This window comes from Tachyglossus aculeatus, chromosome X1 (genome assembly GCF_015852505.1).
Source record: "Tachyglossus aculeatus isolate mTacAcu1 chromosome X1, mTacAcu1.pri, whole genome shotgun sequence".
NCBI lineage: Eukaryota > Metazoa > Chordata > Mammalia > Monotremata > Tachyglossidae > Tachyglossus > Tachyglossus aculeatus.
Genome location: NC_052101.1, coordinates 61,312,551 through 61,335,700, shown reverse-complemented (window position 1 = coordinate 61,335,700; position 23,150 = coordinate 61,312,551). Strand labels below are relative to the sequence as shown.

General features: G+C 37.7%; 1 protein-coding gene across 8 annotated transcripts in view; it reads right to left on the bottom strand.

Annotated features, from left to right (window-relative positions):
• The window catches only part of FOXP1 (forkhead box P1), a 358,788-nt gene that overhangs the window by 52,686 nt on the left and 282,952 nt on the right, over nt 1–23,150 (bottom strand). For all 8 annotated transcript variants that reach the window (XM_038740740.1, XM_038740739.1, XM_038740742.1 and 5 more), the window contains one exon: nt 5,864–5,968. In XM_038740740.1, the coding sequence (XP_038596668.1) occupies nt 5,864–5,968 (105 nt within the window). The remainder of the gene's footprint in view (nt 1–5,863; nt 5,969–23,150) is intronic.

Genomic DNA, 23,150 nt, shown 5'->3' with positions numbered 1-23,150 from the left:
TTCAAAAGATAATAATGTAAAACCATATAACTACAGATATGCAGTATTAAATACATCTAGTAGATGCAAAATATCTGTGGGCAGAAATACACACACAATTATTTAAATACACTGCTTGCCAACTGCTAATTTTTTGAAGTTTTGATGCCTCTCCGACTATATGTTCAATATACACCATTCAGAAGACAGGTTCACACATTCATGTATTCACCTGTTAGTAGTCTTCGTGATGTTATTTTTAGGATACTTATCTAAAACTCTAATATTATATACATCACTAGAGGGCACTGTGGTATTTAGGCCACTCTGACCTCTAAATACTGCAACTACTGAAAGGTCTTGAACTTCTGAACAATGTCAGAAAGGTTAAGAAGGTGCGGCAGGGGGCGGGGGCAGGGAGCTAATATTGAAATTCTTTACAGTATCTAAAATACGATAATTGAAAAAATTTGATGACACTGACGTAATGTAGTTTTCCCTTCTCATGTAAAATGGATCAGTGGATATAAACATCATCACCTAGAAATTCCTTTTATCTGTAATCAGATGTGAATTGGATTTGCCTTGTATCAAACAACTGAAGAGAAACTAGTTTTTTACTCTCCCTATCCATTTGATCAAAAGTGTCTGTTGTGGTAACCGTAGATAATTTCATTGCAGAACATTATGACATGCAAATGATAGCAATTAATGGGTTTGAAACCGTTTATAATTTCCGGCCTACTTAAACATGTATTAGCATACACCTGGTTTATTTAACATGCACTTTGCTTTTCCAAAACCACAAACACAGTTGCTGAAATTTCATGTGGAAGTGCTTAAGGGGTTGAAAGTTAACACCTTTGTGAGCTGTGCAGCCTCACAGTTGCTACTAAACAAAAGCCTCTTTGTAGAGACTTTCTTGAAATGTTTTCTTAACATGTTCCAAGTAGTTTTAGGCAGGCAACTAAAGTAAACAAGATGTTACCATGATAAAAACACTTGTGAAAACATTACAGAGTGCACTTAGTTATTCCTTTCTCATTAAACCTTTCATAGTTCCTTGAAAGTTAAATTACAAGGAGCATGTTACTAAAGGTTCCACTGACTGTCAATGGTTTTTCTCTCTCCAACAGAAGAAGTTATAGCTTCAAGAATGTTAACAAAATAAATTCACTTTTTCAGATGGCCCTTATTAGGGCATCTACAAATTTTACTGGTACATGTCCTGGATACACAAAATGGGTACTTGGACACACAAACTGAAAGGTTAGGTGAGTAACTAACCATTCAACAAGTACACAGGCAATCTTCTAATGCTGTAAGATGGAAAGATCTGAGAACTTTGCAAGCCAACATCAGAGACAGCACAAATCCCGAAACAATGGAATTTCAAATAAGCACAAGGTATTTTTCCTCTGTTGACCTGGAAGAACTGGATATGCAACATTTCCTTATATTTACAAAATGGAGAAATAAGTCCTGATTTATATGGAATGATAAACTGAGGAAAGCCGGTCATAATTAGATCATCAAATCTACCTGATGCCACTAAGAAATGAACAATGAAGCCCCATTTCATGCAATGCATACCACAATTTAAAACCAAGTCACATAAAAACCAGAGGGTATCTTGGTTTAAGCTCTTGTGAAATAATACTAAAGCTCTTCATGTAACAGTGAAGATACTGGACTTGTTTGTGTTTTTATGTTATCTGAGTATTCCAAGCAATGCAGGGTGCGCCTATTTCATTAGAGTTAGCAGAAGCACCTGCTGATAGCAGTTAGTTCTGATACAACCATCAAATGATAACACATGGTTGATAGATTTTAAAAAAATCAACACTAAAACTGCAATCTGTTTTGAAAAGAAATAGGGAAATAAATGTGTACAATAGACTGTGTATCTGCTGATTCTGATAAGCATCCTCCTGTTGGCTGTGAGTGAAAGACAACTAGGATTATTATTTGTACAGTATTTATCTTTGAAATCAAGGGTCCTGTGGTGTACCTCACCTTGGGAACAAACACTACAGAATGATCACAGGAGAGTGTCAAATCTCTGTTTTTGATTTACCAACAGTTATGATATTTCTTCCTCAGGAGGAAAAAAATGAACTGTGTTTTTAGACCCATAAATTCTTTTTTTCCCCTGGTTTAACACTGGCATCATTTTATTGGTATGGTCTTTCATTCTAAATAACTTACCTGGGCTCTTTTTAACAGTCCATTTTACTAGTAGAGGGAAATAGTAAAAAAAAAGCTGCAAAAAAGTTACTAAACAGATTACCTCTTTGATCATGCAAGAACACTAAAATGATGATAGAGATAGAAAGAGGATGGAATTGTGTCCTTCCACCTAGTATATCACCTAGTTGGTGCTCTCACACAAATTCAAATATAATTTTAGGGACTAATCCCCACTGGCCCACCTAAAATGTGGCGGCTTCCAAGACTGGTTTTTTAACATCACATATAATTCTGTATAGTTTCTTTCTCAAACAGTGGAGATTATGTTTCAGAAGTACCATCTTGAATCTAAGAATGTCCTGCAAGATGTGTATCCATTTTCAAGAGAACTTCCAAAACTGGGGGCAAAGACTATAAACTCGTGGGCAGGGAACATGTTATATTATACACTCCTAAGCATTTGGTACAGTGCTCTACACACATTAAGTGCACAATCAATACGATTGTGGGGCATCAGGGAACTCTAAACTTTAGCTACCAACTCTGTTATACTATACTCTCCCAAGCACTCAATAATTACAATTGATGATTGACTGATTAATTGAGGTGCACAACTCCTTGGTAGTAAGTTGGGCCTCTTTAGGAGTAGTCTATGGTTTCAAACCACAAGGGAAAAGTTCTGTTATACTGAGGTATTTCAACAATGCACCAAACAATGGTCTAAACAGGTTAATGCTCCTCCCAACTTCCCAAGTGACAAACAACTTAAAGCACTTGGAGATTAATCTCAATACCATCCAAAAATAGGAGACTTAGGGCCAGGGAGCTGAGTGTAAGCAATGGGCAGTGCTCTGGAACCCAAGAGGATTTTAAATGAATGTTAAATTATGAAGTCAAAAATCTACTTTGGTCAGTGTGGGTTTTTTTTTTTTATTAAAGAGGGAAATAGACTTGACACAAGACTCATGCAGAAGCAGATGCTATGAAAAAACTTACATATCTGGTAATTAGAAAGGAGCCATTGGAAAATACCACCTTGAGATTATCATATCAAAAACATCCCACGATGGCATGTCTGGCAGTTACCATGTGATGATTGTTTGGTGACCCATGAAAAATTTAATTGGTGTTTTCAGCCCAGTTACAAGAAGATATATGTCTACTTCAGAAAACCTTCTTCATAGTGAGTTCTGATTTGCTGGTTATTTCAATAGAGAAGTGGAAGCACCAAGAAAGAGAAGCAATGCCTTTTCCACCTCAGCAAGTGGCCCCACATGTTCATCAGCACTAGTTTAGGATTATGGGAAAACTTATTCCACTAGTAAATGAATTTGGAAATATTGAACCTTTTCTTCCAAACTCTAAACCTGACATTTTTCCTAATGTGATTGCTACTTCTCATTTTAGAGTGCTACAGATGAGCAAAGCATGTTACAAAATATTTAACTGGACAATATAGAGGTGAGGACACTGTGGGTCAGATATATTAAAAATTGCTTTGCCTAGTAAGTAAAATGTAGATAAGTAAACTGTAGACCAGGAAAACAATTGAGTTTAGTGCTGGGCTTAGTCCACTGAACCAATTTTATATCTTTACTGGAAATGAATTAGGTTTATTCAATATAGGAAAAAATAAATTTTCTAAATATTAGTCATCCCAGAAAGACAGGTGTACATCCTTTGAATATGGCATCTTTTTAAAAATACACAAGGAGAAATTTTCTTTTCTACCATTCTCTTATATTTTTAATGTCAAATGATCTTTAGTGTCACACAAGAAACTTTGAAAATACAACTTTATAACTGACAAACTAAGGCAAACATCTGCAGCTCCCATAAATTGAAAAAACTATGTTCACCAGCACTGCCTCCAAGAAATAAAGGAAGTATTAATAGGTGTTCACATTAATATTATTCTGTTTAGGTATTAAAGCAGATGGAGAAATAGATCTTAAAATATAATCAACATATCAAACCAACCAGATGAACAGGGGAAGTTCTGTGGCTGTACTTTAAAATAGCTGTTTCTCTCAAGTAGAGATCTCTGGAAAATCTGAAGTCATGAGAAATCCTGCATCTATGCAGAAGGCATAGCAGAAGAAATCCTAAATCCAATCCAATACTCAAGAACTCCGATGGACTGCCAGGACTGCAATCCCACAAAGGGAGTGAAAAGCCTTCCATGACTATGATGCTTGGAAAGAGAGTCCCAAGGAGGCAGAGCAGGCAAGTTTTAGATGGAGAAGGTGCCAAAGCGAGAAGTATCACAGTCCTATTGGGTTTCAGGAATGCCCCTTCATCCCACTGAAGCTAGTATGTAGGGCAACTTGACTGCATTTCAGGGATCACCCTTGCCACCAGAGAATGCCAATTTGGAAGCAAAGCTACTTTGGGACCCTATACTGAGCTCTGGGGTAGATACAAGATAATCAGGTTGAACAGTCCCTCATCCCACATGGGGCTCATAATCTTAATCCCCATTTTACAGATGAGGTAAATGAGGCCCAGAGAAGTGAAGTGACTTGTGCAAGGTCAAGTGCTATATATAGCACGGGCCTGGGAGTCAGAAGTTCATGGGTTCTAATCCCAGCTCCACTACATGTCTTCTGTGCAACCTTCGGCAAGTCACTTAACTTCTCTGGGCTTCAGTTACCTCATCTGTAAAATGGGAATTAAGACTGTGAATGCTATGTGAGACAGGGACTGTGTCCATCCTAATTTGTACCTACCCTAGTGCTTAGAACAGTGCTTGGCACATAATAAACACTTAACAAGTACCATAATTATTATATATATATATATGTATGAGAGAGAGAGAGAGAGAGAGAGATATGAAGGCAGACTGTCCTTGTGGCAAAAGTGTGAGACTGGGAGTCAGAACTCCTAGTTCTAGTCCCAGCTGTCACTGGCTTGTTACTTGCCTATGAGCAAGTCACTTAATAATAATAATAATAATAATAATAATAATAGTAGTAGTAATAATATTGCTATCATTATTAACAATATTGTTATTAATAATAATAATAATAACCTCTCTGGGCCTTGTTTCTTCATTTATAAAATGGAAATTAGACACCTTAGATGGATGAATGAATGAGACACAAGATAAGAGATGACAAATAAACAATATATTTGATTAAACTGGAAAGAATAAAACCCATAACTTTCATTAGATATTTCATATGAAAGTAACTACAATCTTTTCTTTCAGCGGTTCTGATTTAGCACCATTTTCCTCTTAATACAAATGTGTGATTCCAGTGGATCTAATCAGGGCTCAGAGAAGAATCAGCTTAACATTATTTAGAATAGGGGATTTTCTTATTTTACAAAAAAAGTTTGCATAAATTTGCATGGGCCTAATTACCATAGTCACAGTTCACGTTATGAAACGTAACCATTTATCAGGCAATTAAATTCAGTTGGGAAGACTCACAGTAAAGTAAGCTGAATTGAAGACAAATAAAAATTAAAGTTTAAATGGTTATATCTTTACTTCAGAACAGCTCTTGAATCCCATTATGAAAATTCTATAGATGTGTTTTTTAATTATCATCACTCATATAGTATGAAACTTACTCTTGTGACTCATGATTTTACCTTTTCCTCACAGTGGGGCTATTTTAGCATCTCTCATGAGAACATACTGTTGTGAGTGAATGTATAAAGGCTTTAAAAGTAAAAGAAGTCTTACTTTAGAAAGGATTGAAAATCTTCACAAACTGCTTCACATCCTGGCCATTTGCATACACCATGCCCATAGAGTGGATGACTATGCGAGTGCTCCTCGTGGGATAAACTGAGGGAAAGAACATAAAAGGAGATAAATTACATGACTTCGAACTGCATATCAAACTTCTGTGAGCACACAGCTGTAAAGACTATTGTTTACGCCAGTATATAGTATCTCTCGAGTGAGGGCTGACTATGTGCAGAGCACTGTACTGAGCTTTTGGGAGAGTACAACAGAGTTAGCAGACATGCTTCCTGACTTCCAAGAGTTTACAACTTCACAGGGGAGACAGAGACTAAAATAAATTGTTGCATGTACATAGATAGAATAATGATTTTATTTTCATTAAGGAATTTGCCCCATTCTATTTCCTTACTAATGTGCAATCAAATCAGATACAAAGAGTGCATGGATTTATGTTCAATTTATGACTAATTGATAGAACACTTAGTAGTAAAAATCTACCGTTATGCACTAAAAGTCATTTCTAGGTCATGTATAAACACTATGCATTCATGTACATTGTGTACAATTATAATGTATTTAAATTTTAATGTTTTATACCACATTATATAATAATAAAATTTCTAAAATATGAACAGTGGTCTACAATTTGATCTTTGGTGCTCAGGTTTGAAATCTAGGCATTTAAGCCAGTTTATTATACATGCTCCCCTCTCCCACCACACTGGTAGATTAAAAAAATTTAGTGATATACACAGACATGACTAAGGTAAAATCAATCATGGAAGAACTGTGTAAGTAAACAATTCAGGGTCTTCAAAATGCATTAGGATTAACCACCTTTTTAGGTTTTGGTAATGAGGACATAGAACCTTCCAACTAAAGTTCTAGAATTAAAGAAAATGTCATATAGGCACTAAAGGGTTCATCCTTCTGCGGGATTTCAATCAATACATAATGATTTGGCTGCACTGATCCAAGTCATAGGATTCTTTGATCCACACCATGTGGTGCTCAGGGAAATGTATCTGAGGTACTAACTGATGAACCATATTCTAAAATATCTTCTTTACTAGGCTGCTGAATTTGTGTTTCTTTCAAAAAATATTTTTATGCAATAGTTTTCATATAACCTTAGCTTACATGGAATATACAAATATAAAAATAGCATTCATAGTTCTATTTTGTACTTGTGCATATTTCCTTTTCAGGGCAAGATTTTTTGTGTGTAAGTCCATTGACTGTGCCATACTTAGAACTTTAAGCCCACAAAGGGTATGAGATACATACCATATCCCTATTGTGCATCACAATCAATGACACTCCATAATTGTGTATAATGTATACATGTATTTAACTAATTTCCATAAAAATGTATGTAAAACAAGGACAATTAGTATTCACATGTAATAAGATCACTTTCAACAAACACATTTTATGAATCTATAATATGCTTCAAATGAAAGTGAACCAGAACGATGCCATGCCATTAAACAAAAGACACATCAAACTAACTCTTGCTAGTTGTTCGGCAACCCTTGCTGTGAATCCCTCTGGAAATTTCAAGCTAATCTAACCTAGTGATCAACTACTGTTCAGATAAAATAAGAAAACAATTTCCTGAAAGAGAAAATGGGTGAGTTGAGCTGAAGTATCAAAAAGGATCCTGCCTGACAAGTACACGCTGCATCTACTGATATCTATTGTTTAACTGATTTGCCTCCTGTAAGACTGTTTTTAAATAAAGAAGCAAAGAAGTACTGATGAGTAGTTAAAAGAAACAAAGGTGACCTCCCTTTAGGTAAATGAAATAAAGATATCATGCAGTTATCTTCACTCTAATCTTCAAATTATTTGAAGAATTACGGTACGTTCAAAGAGGATATGATGCAAAGGCAAAGTACTGTCTTTATAAACTCATTTTTCAGTAATCCTTAAAGAAGAGTGTAAAGCTTGACATCATCCACTATTTACTGTACAGTAAAAAAAATGTATATCATGTACATTAGCTGAAAAATGAGGAAAAAAAAATCTAAAAGGTCTATCTCCTTTGCTCACCACCAGGATTTTTAATTTGTGGCTATTTCATCTATACTAGTAGCTGAAACTATTAAATCAGGATAAAATCAGGATGCTGATGCTGATGATTGCATATGCAATGTATCCTAGCACACTATTATTATATTTTTAAAATCATTCATTTGAACCATAAACCCCATAATAAGTGTTATAGTGCTTCTGACAATGGTGGGGATTTTGGGTTTATATGAAAACTCATTTATAAAATATTGAGGTACTGATTGAAGTGCTTTGACAATAAGTAGCATATTTATTTCAGGCCATATATAGATCAAAATGCATCCAAAACACAACCAACTAATTTTCACTGGGATGCCCAGTCATAACCAGGTCTCTTTGTACCTTTCTCCCGATCTCAAATTGTTCTTTTTCCCTCAAACATACGAGGGCAGAGGGGTGAACTTTACACTTTATAAACTCTGCATTTTTTACACCAAATTTGACCTAATAATACGTGGGTGTTTTTATTGTTAATAAAGGGGATATATTTTATAAGTGCTCTGGAAGACTGGTTCCATGAATCTCACAAATTCTTCTGAATATGAGCAGTTTGCCACAAAAACAAAAAAAAATAACAAAAACATCCTTCTTGTACCTAACAGTCTGGATTAAGGGATTTGACAAAACAGGCATATGGCTACTGTGTGTTAGAATAATCTGAATGCTGCATAATTTTTAAAACCTTAAAATGAATTAATTTTCTATTTTTTTAAATGAAGGTATTAGGGGTTGCAAAGCTCCAAGTTACCTGTATTCCATTTCTTGAGGTTTGGACTTCATTATTACTGCAACAAGACAGATTTTGGATTTTCATACCCAAGACACAAATTCCAGATGAAACACCATTAGGAATAACCAGATGTACTTCTGAATGGTAATCCTAAAGAAGTAAATTTTAAACTAAAATATGCAGTACCGTGTGGATTACGCAGCTACCCAAAGTTAAAATACAAGCCACTGTCTTTGGCCTTTTAGGATAATGCTAGAGAGGCAACAGAGGAAATGAATAATGAATGAAAGGATGAACCATCTTCAAATTGTCCAAGGATTATATCTGTGAAATAAAATATTGTTGGACAAGCAGGGAGGTGGGAGTCAAAGAGCATATAGTGACAAGCAGGTGTTCTAGAAAGAGCCTCGTGGGACAGGACAACATGCTCCTCCCTGGCCCAGCCCTAAGTGGGTGGAAGGCGCTGCCGCCCAAGGACTGGAACAAAAGCACTATGGCGGGAAAATAATAAATAATAAAACACATGCACAAGCTACACAGCAAATGAAGAGCTGCAGGTGTCTTGTGAGCTGCTATTTGGCCATTCCTGGGCCAATGGTTGAAATTTGAATCTCCACACTAGGCCACGCTGCTTCTCTAATGTCAGATTAATTAAATGGCAATAGTTTTGCTGTACTAAACTATTTCAGCAGTGTATGTGTTCATCTAGAACCTGAATTTAAAAAAAATTGAGTTCCTCCACATCTCTAGTTGAACTGGAAAGCTTTGGTTATGCTTACATTAGCCACCATCTTCCCTTCACACTTGTGACTATACCATGTACCTGCCCTGAGTTCACAAAGGCCAAAGACAGAGGCATTTATTTTAAATTTGGGTATCTGCATAATCCACACATTACTACATCATTTCCTCATTCATTCATTCATATTTATTGAGCAGTTCCTAAAGCCATACAAATCTTTTTGTCTCTGACATCCCCCACCTAAGGGCTCCACTGCAGGGTCTTCCTCTTAGTAGAGGCTTCTGCTTTCAGGGCATCCTCTTCCTGCTTGTCTTCCTCTGGCTCCTAGCTATTCTCTCTTTTACCATCCACTGTAGCCCGTTACCAGGGCAGGGTTTCTCTTGAATGGGGAAAGAACTATCCTCTACCACAATGGTTTGCTTTCTCTACTGGCAAATTTGAGTAATTCTCTTTTTTGATGGAATTTAAGCACTTTAAAATGTGCCAGGCACTATACTAAGTGCTGGGTAGATACAGGCTAATCAGGTTGGACACAGTCTTTGTCCCACATAGGGTTCACAGTCTCAATCCCCATTTTATAGATGAGGTAATTGAGGCACAGAGAGGTTAAATGACTTACCCAAGATCACACTGCAGACAAGTTGTGAAGCCGGGACCCAGTTACTTGTCATTCAACCAAAATAATCAGAGTCAATAAAGTACATTCTAAAACTAAAATCTGATTACCAGAAATTATTCCATGGTTGTTTTTCATCATCATCAAAAATATCATTGAGCAAAATAATTATAAAATTACATTGCTCAGAACACTGAGTCAGAAGGACCTGGCTTCTAATCCCGGCTCCACCACTTGTTTGCTGTGTGACCTTCGGCAAGTCACTTCACTACTCTGTGCCGCAGTTATTTCACCTGTAAAATGGGGGGTAAAGACTGTGAGCCTCATCGTAGCTCAGTGGAAAGAGCCCAGGCTTTGGAGTCAGAGGTCACGGGTTCAAATCCTGGCTCCGCCAATTGCCTGCTGTGTGACCTTGAGCAAGTCACTTAACTTCTCTGTGCCTCAGTTCCTTCATCTGTAAAATGGGGGTTAAGACTGTGAGCCCCCCGTGGGATAACCTGATCACCTTGTAACCTCCCCAGCTCTTAGAACAGTGCTTTGCACACAGTAAGCGCTTAATAAATGCCATCATTATTGTTATTATTATTATTATGTGGGACATGAACTGTATCCAACTTCATTAGCTTCTATCTTTCCCCACGCTTACTACAGTGATTAGCAGATAGTAAGTGCTTAACAAAAAATCGATTTTTAAAAAAATTTTCACTTCTCCATCCTATATCCACTGAGCAAGCACTTCAGTGCCACCTAAGCACTTAGATACCCACATCTCTCCCATCAAATTTCTGTATGTATATTCATATTCTATTACTTCATCCTATCTATAATTTATTTTAGTGCAAATTGTAGAATGTAAGATCCTGAAGGGCAGAGATCCTTTCTACCAATTCTGTACTTCCCAAGTGCTTAGTATAGTGCCCTGCATACAGCAGGTACTCAAATTTTCTATTACACTATACTATAGTCTACTAAACTGTAAGCTACTTGAGGGCAGGGTTGCGGCCTACTAACTGTATTCTCTACTGTAACTGTACAGAACACAATACTATTCTCTAGTACAGTGTTCCGCACAAATTAAGCACTCAATAAATACCAGTGATTGACTGAAGATACCAGGAACTGTCCTGGAAAACCATGGGAAATTAAGCAAGCAGAAAATATTAATGAGTTCAAGAAAGGTTTGGATAAATTCATGAACAAGAGGTCCACGATGAATGGAGGAAAAAGCTGGGGGCTTAGAAAGCTGAAATATGATTTCTGAACAACTGGGACAACAACAATTATTTTATAAAAGTTGGAGATGTCCCAAACCCTGGAGATGGGTGTTAAGAAAGGCAACCTAACAATACTGTTTTTTCAGACATCCTTTCTGCCACCGACTGCCACTGGGCTTGGGTAGATCACTGATGTGACCCAGATTTCTTATTTATGACCTAGATGATAAATTTATGTTCATATATTACTGTCTTGAAAAATGGCATTGCCCCTCAACCAAAATGATTGATTATAAAGCAGGCAGTGGTGATTTCTCCGAACTTACTAGTAATGTGTCACCAAACTTAAAAAAAAGGACAGTGTTAGGAGCCAGGGGAAGCATTACTAAAGTAGGACCCAGGCCAATGGCTTCACTGCTCAGCAGAGGGATAACAGAAGCTATGTGAAACTTTGGTAATTTGCTGAAAGTTCACTTTAAAGAGTTGCAGGAATTATGCAGGTTCTAGATGTTAAATAATAATTGTGATTTTGTTAAGCACTTACTGTGTGCCAAGCACTGTACAAAGCACTGGGATACATACAAGATATTCAGATCAGACATAGTCCCTGTCCTAGATAGGGCTCACAGACTAAGTAGGAAAGAGGACAGTTACTGATATTACTGATGATGCTACTAATGTTCGGGGCATCACACTCCTGTAGCAAGTTTATTCTGTTCCACTGTTTCATACCTATTTCCTTAGTATTGGCTGGGATCACAATATATTATTGCAGTTTAAAATCACTCTGTGGGGGTGGTTGCTTTTTTTTTTTCCTTGGGGGGGGGGGGGGGGGAGAAGAAAGAAAAGATCCATGAATGAAATTCCTGAATATTTGCTAGTGTGAAGTTAAGGGAAAAGGTCAAGTACCTACATGAAAGAGCACGAATAACCTGGGAAGTAACTCTAATTACTATTCTCATGAAAAACTGTGCTGTAATACAAAAGAGTACAAATTATTTTTAGAAGGACTAGGAGGGAATGAATGACCTTGCAGCTTTGAAGCTACCCAGAAAGTAGGCTTGTAAGTATATAGGGGTTCTTTTCTTCATTTGAAGTGTCAGAAAAACTGCTTAGACTTCACATTTGGCCTTACCGCTTTGCTCTTCTATCACAAGGAAGGAGCACAATGTCATCCTCTTATTCTTTAGTTTTAGAAAAGGATTCAGTTTGGGGGACTAATTCCAATGTGAACAGACGTATCTGAAAGCACATTAGTAAGCACATACTAGAATGAATGGAGATGGTTGGTTAGAAATGGTCAGAAATACATCTTTATCACTCAGTTTTCCAAGCAGCTAGTGAATCCTTGACTCCTACTCTTATACCCCCAACAACTTAATTTTCTGTCTACTTTTAAAATCATGTTTCATTAGAGCATATTTACATTCCCTAAATTCATGTGTAGAACTTGCAATTGGAATAATTGTGAATTAGTCTAAGTGCCAGGTTTGTGCTTTTAAAAAGATTGAGATTATTGTTAATATCTGCATGCATTATTGTGCCTCAAGATGTGTAGACTATATTAACTAACCTTTCATCTGACATAAGGGATGTTAACCATTTGTATGATTCTTATTTCATATTCTCAAACAAATTATGCTCATTTCAATGAAGTCAGGCAAATTAACACATGCCCATGTGCCCAGGGTTTATATTAGGCTGGCCTCTTACCTTTAGGTTAGATTCTCAGGTTATTACATATTAGGATTTAACATAAATCTATTTATAGTGAGCTCCTGGTTCCTCCAAGTCAGTTCTCTTAGCCCAGTATAATGGGTTAAGTTGGCACAGATGGAAAAGGGTGCCTTTGTTGACTAACTTCTCAATTTCCTACCCTATTTGCCCTCCTTTCTGCATTGCCTACACACTTGGATCTCTGTACTACTTAAATATCTGGATACTCACCCCACCCCCAACTCCACAGCACTAGTGTACATATTCTTATATTCTGCTGCTTTTCCTATGGGTAATTTATTTTAATGTCTGTCTCCCCTGCTAGATTGTAAGCCCCTGGAGGGCAGGGATAGTATCTATTTTCTATTTAAGCTCTAATGAATTGTGCTCTCCCAAACCTAGTTCAGTGCTCTGCACACAGTAAGCACTCAATAAATACAATTAATTAATTGACTGATTGTTCAATGTGGGAATGAGCAGGGACTAAGGGTTTGCAGAACCAAAAGCCTTCCAAGTCACTGCAGGGATGCTTTATTAAAAGGCCAAAAATAAATAAAAATGGATTGTAATACTTTATGGAACTGGTGGTTGGATATTTTGGTGCCCTCTCAGGGACATTAGATGGACATTCTTGTGTCCTGTCATAATAATAATAATAATAATGATAATAATGATGGTACTTGTTAAGTGCTTACTATGTGCCAATGCCCTGTTATAAACACTAGAGTAGGTAAAAGATAATCAGATTGTCCCATGGGGGGCTCACACTTTTATTCCCCATTTTATAGATGATGTAACTGAGGCACAGAGAAGTTAAGTGACTTGCCCATGGTCACACAGCAGACAAGTAGGGATTAGAACCCACATCCTCTGACTCTCAAGCCTGTGCTCTTTCCACTAAGCCACACTATCAAGTTACTAGGTGCTGCATGTTTCTCAAGTGCTCAGCAGAGTGCTCCACACACAATAAAGGCTCAATAAATACCACTGATGATGATGATGATGCATTCACCTCATGCATGCAATTAAAAAAAATGAAGGTATTTGTTAAGGGCTCACTATGTGTCAAGCACTGTTTCTAAGCCCTGCGGTAGATACAAGCTAATCAGGTTGAGCACAATCCCTGTCCCACATAGGGCTCACAGCCTTAATCCCCATTTTACAGGTGAGGTAACTGAAGCCCAGAGATGCAAAGTGAGTTGTCCAAGGTCACACAGCAGACAACTGGCAGAGCCAGGATTAGAACCCAGGTACTTCCGACTCCCAGGCCCATGCTCTATTCATTAGGCCACACTGTTACCCACATGCCACATGCCTAGCCAATGAAAGGTATTCACTGAGTGCTAACCGTGCTTGAGTACTAAATTAAGAAGCACTTGGGACCATACAATAGAATGCCTTCAGACTACAAATATGCCTACCATGAGGCTAACGGCCTAGATCAGGGTAGGTCCAGAACTTCACCAAGATATCTGAAATAGTGCTGGAGAACTCCAGAGTGGTCCAGTCTGGATCCATCAGAATGAAAGAAATCTCAAAACTCTGGTTCACCGTGGCTGACAGAAACCCACCTTGCTGATTCAGGGGTTCTCCAGTTGGAGGCACCAAACCAGAGACCAGGTTCAATATTTGTAATCTTGTAGACCATGGACTCTGAATGAATGGGGTTGGGGGCCACTAAAGGCCATAAGCACCATTAGGGAAACATACTGGGGGGATAGGTCCAAATTTTCAGGTCTAGCACAGGGAATGTGTCCACCCCAATTATCTTGTATCTACCCTAGCACTTTGTACAGAGCCTGGCACCTTGTAAGGCTTAACAGATACCATTGTTATTATTACTATTTTGCACACCTGACCGGGTCGAAGGTGTCCCATCTCGGGTGGAAGAGAAGGGTCAAGGAAGTTGCCTAAAAGTCACTTACTAATGTCAGTGGAGCTAGAAAGCAAAAGGTTACACTTTAAGGCTACAATGATTGTACTTTTTGTTCGATTCATCAGCATCCTGCTGCATATCTTTGAGCTTCATGATTCAAAATATCCCAAGAGAATCTGAGATGTCAGAACAATGGGGCTCAGAAACTGAGTATCTGTGACTGGCTGGTGCATTCTGATCAGTCAATCATGAACACAGAACAGAATAGCCTGAGGATAATGTCAGAAAGCTTTTATTTGGCTAGTGATAGGTTAAAAAATAAGGAAAGTGTAGGAACAAAAATATCAAAGCCCAAGTCTCATCGCAGAAGGAACCAATAATGACAACTGAGCCACAGTTTTGTTGAGGCTGTAATCTACAGTTTGCTCTAGACAGCATTAATACAAAGATCTATTTAACAAAACATAATGCTTTCCAAGGAGTGGTTATGAGTAACTGTGTCAATACATCTTAAGGTTGTCTAATCCAAGAGTTACTAACGCTGATATGCAGACACTCTTACTATGCCCAATAGAAGCTTGTTTGCCTATGGTGAGTCATTTTGTCTATAAGGATACCATCCATATGTGGAAGGCATCCCAGTTTCAATCCCCCAAACCTTTGACTATTGATTTCTTAGGACTCATTAAGATATCTGAAAAAGGCATATATAAACTAACTGGGTGTAGCCAGAAGAGTGCATCTGCAGGAGAATGAAAAAGGAGATTAAGTATAGGAGGTAAAAGAGCTGTCAGTCAGAAATTGTGCAATCAAAGCACAAAGTGGAAGTGGAATTGCTCAAGAAAAAAAAAATCGGTCAGAAACAAATGGAGAATACTTCCAAAAGACTGAAATCCCAAATTGACTTTTAGAGCAAACAGGAAAAAGAGAGAAATCTTATTCCTCACATTACTGGGTTTTATTCTAAATTTTAGTTGACCTTACCATGAAAGGAAGCACAGTATACCAGATTTGCTTCTCAGTACAGTCTTCCCCTAAAGTGCTTCAACCATATTTGGAGTTTGCTTTGAATTTTAGTGTTGCGAGAAGTCCACACTGTGAGGACAGTAGTTTAGCAGGTCCACTCATATTAGTTACGGAAAAATGATTCCTTCTTTGTATTACCCCTTTATACATGCATGTTTGCTTTGTAACCTCACTCTCCTGCAGTAGCCATTTTCTGAGGCTGATTCTCTATGCTCTGTTCATCCATTTCTATGTTGCTTTAATCATCTTAGTATTTCTTCTTCATAGCTAATCCAGTTTTTCTATATTCTTTCCACCGGAGTACCCCAAAGTGGAAAAATACAACTGGGGTAGAAATGCTATAGCATAATGGATTAGCATGGGGAAAAGTCATGGATACTAGATGGCATATCCGTAACCATGAGGACAGGTGTAAAGATGAGAACCATCACACCTATCCTCCAAATATCCCTTGGTGCCACCATTGGAATCCTGAGCTGGGTGGAGCATTATTGATTACACCCGATATCATCTTTATATACTCATGAAGGGGAAGGAGGGAAATCGATCCTTCCTAGTGATAATCTATAACTACATATTAATTTCTAATTAGGCATCACAGTGGATATTCATTTATTTTTATTTGCATTAAAATGCTTAGAACAGCGCTTGACACATAGTAAGTGCTTAACAAGTGCTTCCAATCATTTGTGTAAGTGGTGTAAATGCTTGCACCTGTTTGCCACATTTGTACACTCATGTGTCTCACACCACATTTTTGTGCATTTTCTACATGGACCACACTTAGAAAAGCAGCATGGTCTAGTGGAAAGATCATGGGGCTGGGAATCAGAGGATCTGGGTTCTAATTCCAGCTCTGCCAATTTGCTCTGCCAATCGCTTGCTGTGTTTCCTTGGGCAAATCACTTAACTGCTCTCTGCCTCAGACACAAGTGTTTTGAAGTATCAATGGAAAATTAAGAGCATTTTTTATATTTAGTCACATGGTCAAGAATGAACATTTAAATTGATAGTTACTGTTAGAGTATGGAATATTCTAACTTTCCAATATTGTAATATATAAAATAGAATACTCTGAAACTCCACGAGTTACAAAATGGCTACTGACATGTATATACATATTTTAGATTTATTAGACAGGGAAATAAATCTTCTGAGAAAAAACAAAAACAGTTTAAAAGTCTATAAAAAGTGGCTAGTGTTTGTGTTATTGATTAAAGCTCAAAGACAATAAAAGGAGTAAAGTTTGAAGGGCACTAGAATGCTATTTGCTTAAAGAATTCTGTCTCATAGGTAGTGTCTTGTTGCTATGGTGTCTATCTGTTTACAAAACAAGAGCACAAATAGTTACATAAAAGAAGATGAACGTTTTGACAAATTGTAAACCACACATTCATTTCATTGTCTTATACATTTTTAAAGTGTTTTTGTATTTGCGGATTTTTCATCTTATCTACAACAGAAATATTTTCACCCAATTCTCTCTTTTGCAGCTATAATTCTCTCGGGAATATATCACTTTAAAATATCTAGATACAAAGGAGAAGCATCGACAATTTTCTCCTAATACATAGGGGTTTTTTGAACAAATATGAAGAAGAAAACTGCATCACAACAGAAAAGGGATGGAAAACAACTTCATTCACTAAGCTCATTTTCCTTTTTAGTTACTACAAAATGAAAATCTATAGAAGAATGTGAGCTACTGTGTCTATTTAAATTCAGAGTTAATCCTTGTGTAAACAACTCAGGAAGGTTTTTTTTATGACTTCCTATGAACCTGTAGGTAGCAAACAAATTCAATTACACCTCCTGAATTAACCATGTGCTATTAAGAATGAAATAAAAAATGAAGCCAGCAAGATTGCTTTGGCATTTCCTCTCAGTTGGTTCTTTTTAAATGCTGCAACTTGAATCACCGATAAAACAAACTGCATTACATAGGCTGCTGAGAGTTAGAATCTACGTTTTACACTACATTGACCACAGCACCCACAGGCATAGCTACAATGTCTTTCTATGAATGGGACAGGTTGCCATATGGATGCAACCACTGAACAAGCTGTACAACTCTTGGTGACAAGTGCCTAGGGGACTGTGCTATATTAGCACCACCTGTGCTCTGGAAATTGTGTACTGTATATAGAATGGCATTTAAGGACCCATCAGAATGGTATTTTTGAGTACCCACAAACTGAAAGATTACAGTTAAGAGAATTCTCTGGCTAGCATATCTGTTGCTTTATTCCTGAAACGGTTTCCCAAAGGAATAGTTATCTTCTTTATTCACCCAGCCCGAAATGACAAGCTGGAACACAGAGTAACAATTTATCTTTATGGACTAACCAATGCTTTCATAAGAAAAATATACTTATACCTTGACTGATTACAAAAAGAGGGGTATGGGGATGGAAGAGAACTTTAGGAATATACCCAGGTGTGCCACAATGTGCGTTTCGGCTAGAACATTGCTGGGGAGTTCAGGACTGTTCATGTTATATCATGAGCCTGTCGGATATATATTCACAATTTACATTATCCTAGTGAATAGTAGGGTACATGTAAAGTCTTGTGAAACATGTTACATGTGGTAACATGAACATGAAACTTAGTGGCTGAAAACTGCAAAAAAATTATAGAAATCACACAAAGAAATGTCAATGTTGACTTTATAGCATCCTGTCTGTTCTGTCACTGTTCCTTGCCAAATGTGAGGTAACAAAAGGAAAACTTTAGCAGTCTGCAGAATTTGATAGTGACAACAGCATTAAGACCAGAAAGTTGGAAATACATAGAAACACTATTATTAACATGGCTTGTGATGAGATCACATAAAATATAAGTTTGAAAGAAATTCCAACATTTTAGTGGTGAAATGTAAAGATTCAATTATTTGTACAGGATGCAAGACTGAGATACATTTCAAGTAGACTCATTTGACCAAGCAGCCTTTTCCTAACTAGCAATTCTGGGTGGCATCTATTTCTTTGTCATAGCTACTGTTTTTAATCTTTAAATATTTTAGGTTTTATGACTAATTTATTTTCATAGCCTTCTCTAGGATACAATCAACCGATGCTTGCAAACTTGATTTTGAGGGGGAAAAAATCTCAATAATAAAGTCTGCTCCTTTCTAATTAAATGAGTTTTTGATGTCTCTTTATAGAACACACAGTTCAATTTTAGGTGAGGAAAATATCACTTCCCAGCTAAATGGGAACTCTAAACACAGTTCTATGAATTTGGACAATATTTTCATGTCTCATCATGGCACTATTTTGATTATTAATTTAGGCAATTACATAAATAAAAATTGCTATCACAATTGTGGTATATTGACATGGCAACAGAATCCAACTTCAATAACTTTAATTAGTTTATGAAATGTTTCATTTTTTATTTTCCCTAGCAGAATTAGTGAATTTCCTAAGCTTAGAGAAATTGGTGAATTTCAGCCTTCTATGTTTCAGGTATTACAATAAAGTGAGTTTTGTTTACTTATGTATCAAAATAATGCTTCCTATTTTAGAGCAAAGTATTGGAAATATGATGAAAAGTTCACATGCTCACTGATATTTCTTAAGTGTTAAGCAAATGAAAGACTATGAATACCTCTACCCTTTTTTAGGCAACGCAACTAAGGTATGTTTGCTACAATGAGTGGATTCATATATAATAAGCACAATAAAATCAGGAAAATGTCTGAGTAAAATCAGAGCATGAAACACACAGTCAGTAGTGAATTCTAATGATGCTGAATGGCCATGATTGCACTGAGAAAGGATATTATCAAACCTTGATTTGAGCTTTGGCATCTACCTCACAACTCATGAAGAAAGAATGTTCTTCTTTGAATAGTGCTGAATATTGACATTGGACAAATGTCTCCATATAGAGACAGGGAAGTTGGTCTCTATTGACAATCTTTACCAAAGTGTTTTTTCCCTTTCTCAACACTCAAGGGTTTACCCTGAATGATTTAATTATAATTTTCCTTGTGCAAGACAAATTAAAGAGGAGAGTAGAAGTGTCATGCCAAAGCAGATTATTTATCTCTCTAACAGATTGCTATGCACCAAACCCCAAAGCTGCTGCTGCTGCCACTCCTGCTTCCAAAAGCTAAGCAAAATATGGAACAAAAAATGTAGTGGTAATGTTTATACCAGTCAGGATTATTAGATGGCACTCAAATAAAATGACAAAAACCAAAAATCAGAATGTAGTCTTTATCCAGAGTAATTTCTTCCACATGCTTTTTCTACGGCTGTCTGGGTTGAAAATTTGGCTTTTAACTTTTTAAAAACTGCATGTCCAAATACTGGCCTGGTGGAACAGTGGGTTTCAAATACTGAAAACATTGTAAAGAAATGGCTTACACTAAAAATCTTATTTTAATAAGTATTTTGGTTTTTTAGGAATGAAGCAGTTGCATCTACACTGTGAGCCTGTTGTTGGGTAGGGACCATCTCTATATGTTGCCGACTTGTACTTCCCAAGCACTTAGTACAGTGCTCTGCAAACAGTAAGCACTCAATAAATACGATTGAATAAATGAATATACTACACATGCAAACTTATTAAGGACTAGGGAATGAAATCTCACCAAGACAGTTGAAATAGATAACTTGCAGCACATAATAGCTGAATATGTATCTGAGAATCAATGAATCAATCTGAGAATCAATGAAATTTAATTAATGTTTACTGGGTGCAGAACATTCTTTTACCCAGTCATATTTATTGAGTGCTTACTGTGTGCATTGCACTGTACTACGTGCGTGGGAGAGTAATATACAACAATAAACAGATACATTCCCTGCCCACAATCAACTTACAGTCTAGAGGGCTGTACTAACCACTAGAGAGAGTACAATACAATAAACTTGGTAGATGTGTTCTCTGCCCATGTCTAGAGGGTAAGAAAGATATTCAAATAAATTATGGATATATCCATAAGTATAATGGAGCTTAGGGTGGGGTGAATATCAAGTGATCATTAATAACAGCAATAATAATAATGATAAATAATAACAATTGTGAGGTTTTTTACAGTGCTTACTATGTGACAAACATTATACTCAACACGGGGTAGGTACAAGATAACCAGGCCCCATATGGGGTTCACTGTCTAAGAAGGAAGGAGAACAGTCAATCAACCGACCAATCATACTTATTGAGTATTTACTGTACTAAGAGCTTGGGAGGGTACGATATAACAGAGTTAGTAGACATGTTCCCTACACACAAGGAGCTTACAGTCTAGAGAGGGAGAAAAACATTAATATGAATATACAAGTTATGGGTGGGGAGAAAGACATTAATATGAATAAATTACGGATATGTACGTAAGTGTCATGGGGCTGAGGGATGGGTGAATAAAGGATGTAAATCCAAGTACAAGGGAGACACAGAAGGGAGTGGGAGAAGAAGAAATGAGGGCTTAGTCAGGGAAGGCTTCTTGGCAGAGATGGGCTTTTAAAAAGGCTTTGAATGTGAGGAAGAGCGATGGTCTGTCGCCTATGAAGAGGGAGGGTGTTCCAGACCAGAGGTAAAACATTGGCGAGAAGTCGACAGTGAAGTAGACAAGATCAAGCACAAGTTGGCATTAGAGGAGCAAAGTGGGGCGGGCTGGGTTGAAGCAGGAAAGCAGTGAGGTAGGTAAGAGAAGACAAAGTGATTGAGTACTTTAAAGCCAATGATAAACAGTTTCTGTTTGAATCCCCATTTACCAGATGAGGGAAATGAGGCATACAGAAGTTATAGGACTTGCCCAAGGTCACAAAGAAGGTATATGATGGGGCCAGACTTAGAATCCAGGGCCTCTGACTCCCAGGCTCATGCACTTTCCATTAGGCCACGCTGCTGCTCTTAAAGGGTACAGATCCAAGTGCATAGTGATGCAGAAGGAAGAGTGAGCAGGGAAAATGAGGGGGTTTAGTTGGGGAAGCCCATTTGGAGATGTGATTTTAATACAGCTTTAAGGTGGAGAGGGTGGTGATTTGTGGTATATGAAGGGGGACAGAGTTCTAGGCCAGAGGGAGGATGTGGGCAAGGGGTCAGAGTTGACATAGAGGAGATCGAGATACAGTTGAGTAGGTTGGTGCTAGAGGAGCAAAGTGTGCGGGCTGGGTTGTAGCATGAAATCAGTAAGGTAATAGGGAGAGAGCTTTTTGAGTGTCTTAAAGCTCTTTGAAGCCTAGGTAGATGGGCAGCCACTGGAGGTTCTTGAGGAGTGGGGAGATGAGAACCGAGTGAAATTTTGAAAAATAATCTGGGCAGTAGAGTGAAGTATGGACTAGAGTGGGGAAAAGACAGGTGGCATGGAGGTCAGCAAGGCAGCTAATGTAGTAGTCAAGGTGGGATATAAGTGCTTGGATCACTGTAGTAATGGTTTGGATGCAGAGGGAAAAAAAGGGGGGATTTTAGAGACGTTGTGGAGATAGAATTAACAGGATTAGTTGACAGATGTATATGTGCATTGAATGAGAGATGAATCACGGCTATTGCCAAGGATATGGGCTTGAGAGACAGGGAGGATGGTGGTGGTGTGTACAGTGATAGGAAAGACATAGGGAGGGCAGGGTTTGGACAGAAAGATGAAGAGTTTTGTATTAGACAAGCAAAGTTTGTGGTGTTGGTGGGATATCCAAGTAGAGATTTCCTAAAGGCAGGAGGAAATGCAAAACTGCAGAGAAGGGGAGAGCTCAGGACTGGAAAGGGACATTTGATTATCATCCACGTAGAGACAATGGTTGAAACTGGGGGAACAAATGAGTTCTCCAAAGGAGTGGATGTTGATGGAGGCTAGAAGGAGAGCCAGAATTGAGCCTTGAGGTACTCCCACAGTAAGAGGGTGGGAGGCAGAAGAGGAGCCTGGGAAAGAGACTGAGGAAGAGTGGTCTTCTAATGCATTTACTATTTTCCTATGCAAGAGAACATGGCATACCAATGTGGGGAGAATCTTGAAGCCTGATTGGTAGCTTGAAATGTGTCCTATGAATGCTTATTTCTTTGCTTTACAGATGCCTACTTATTTTATGGTATTTGTTAAGTGCTTACTATGTGCTGGGTACTGTACTAAGTGATGGGGTAGATATAAACTAATCAGGTTGGACACAGTCCATGTCTCACATGAGGCTCACCGTCTTAATCCCCATTTTACAGATGAGGCAACTGAGACACGGAGAAGTGAAGTGACTTGCCCAAGGTCACACAGCAGAGACAGGTTTTGGAGCCAGGATCAGAACCCACATCCTTCTGACTCTCAGGCCTATGCTTTACCCAC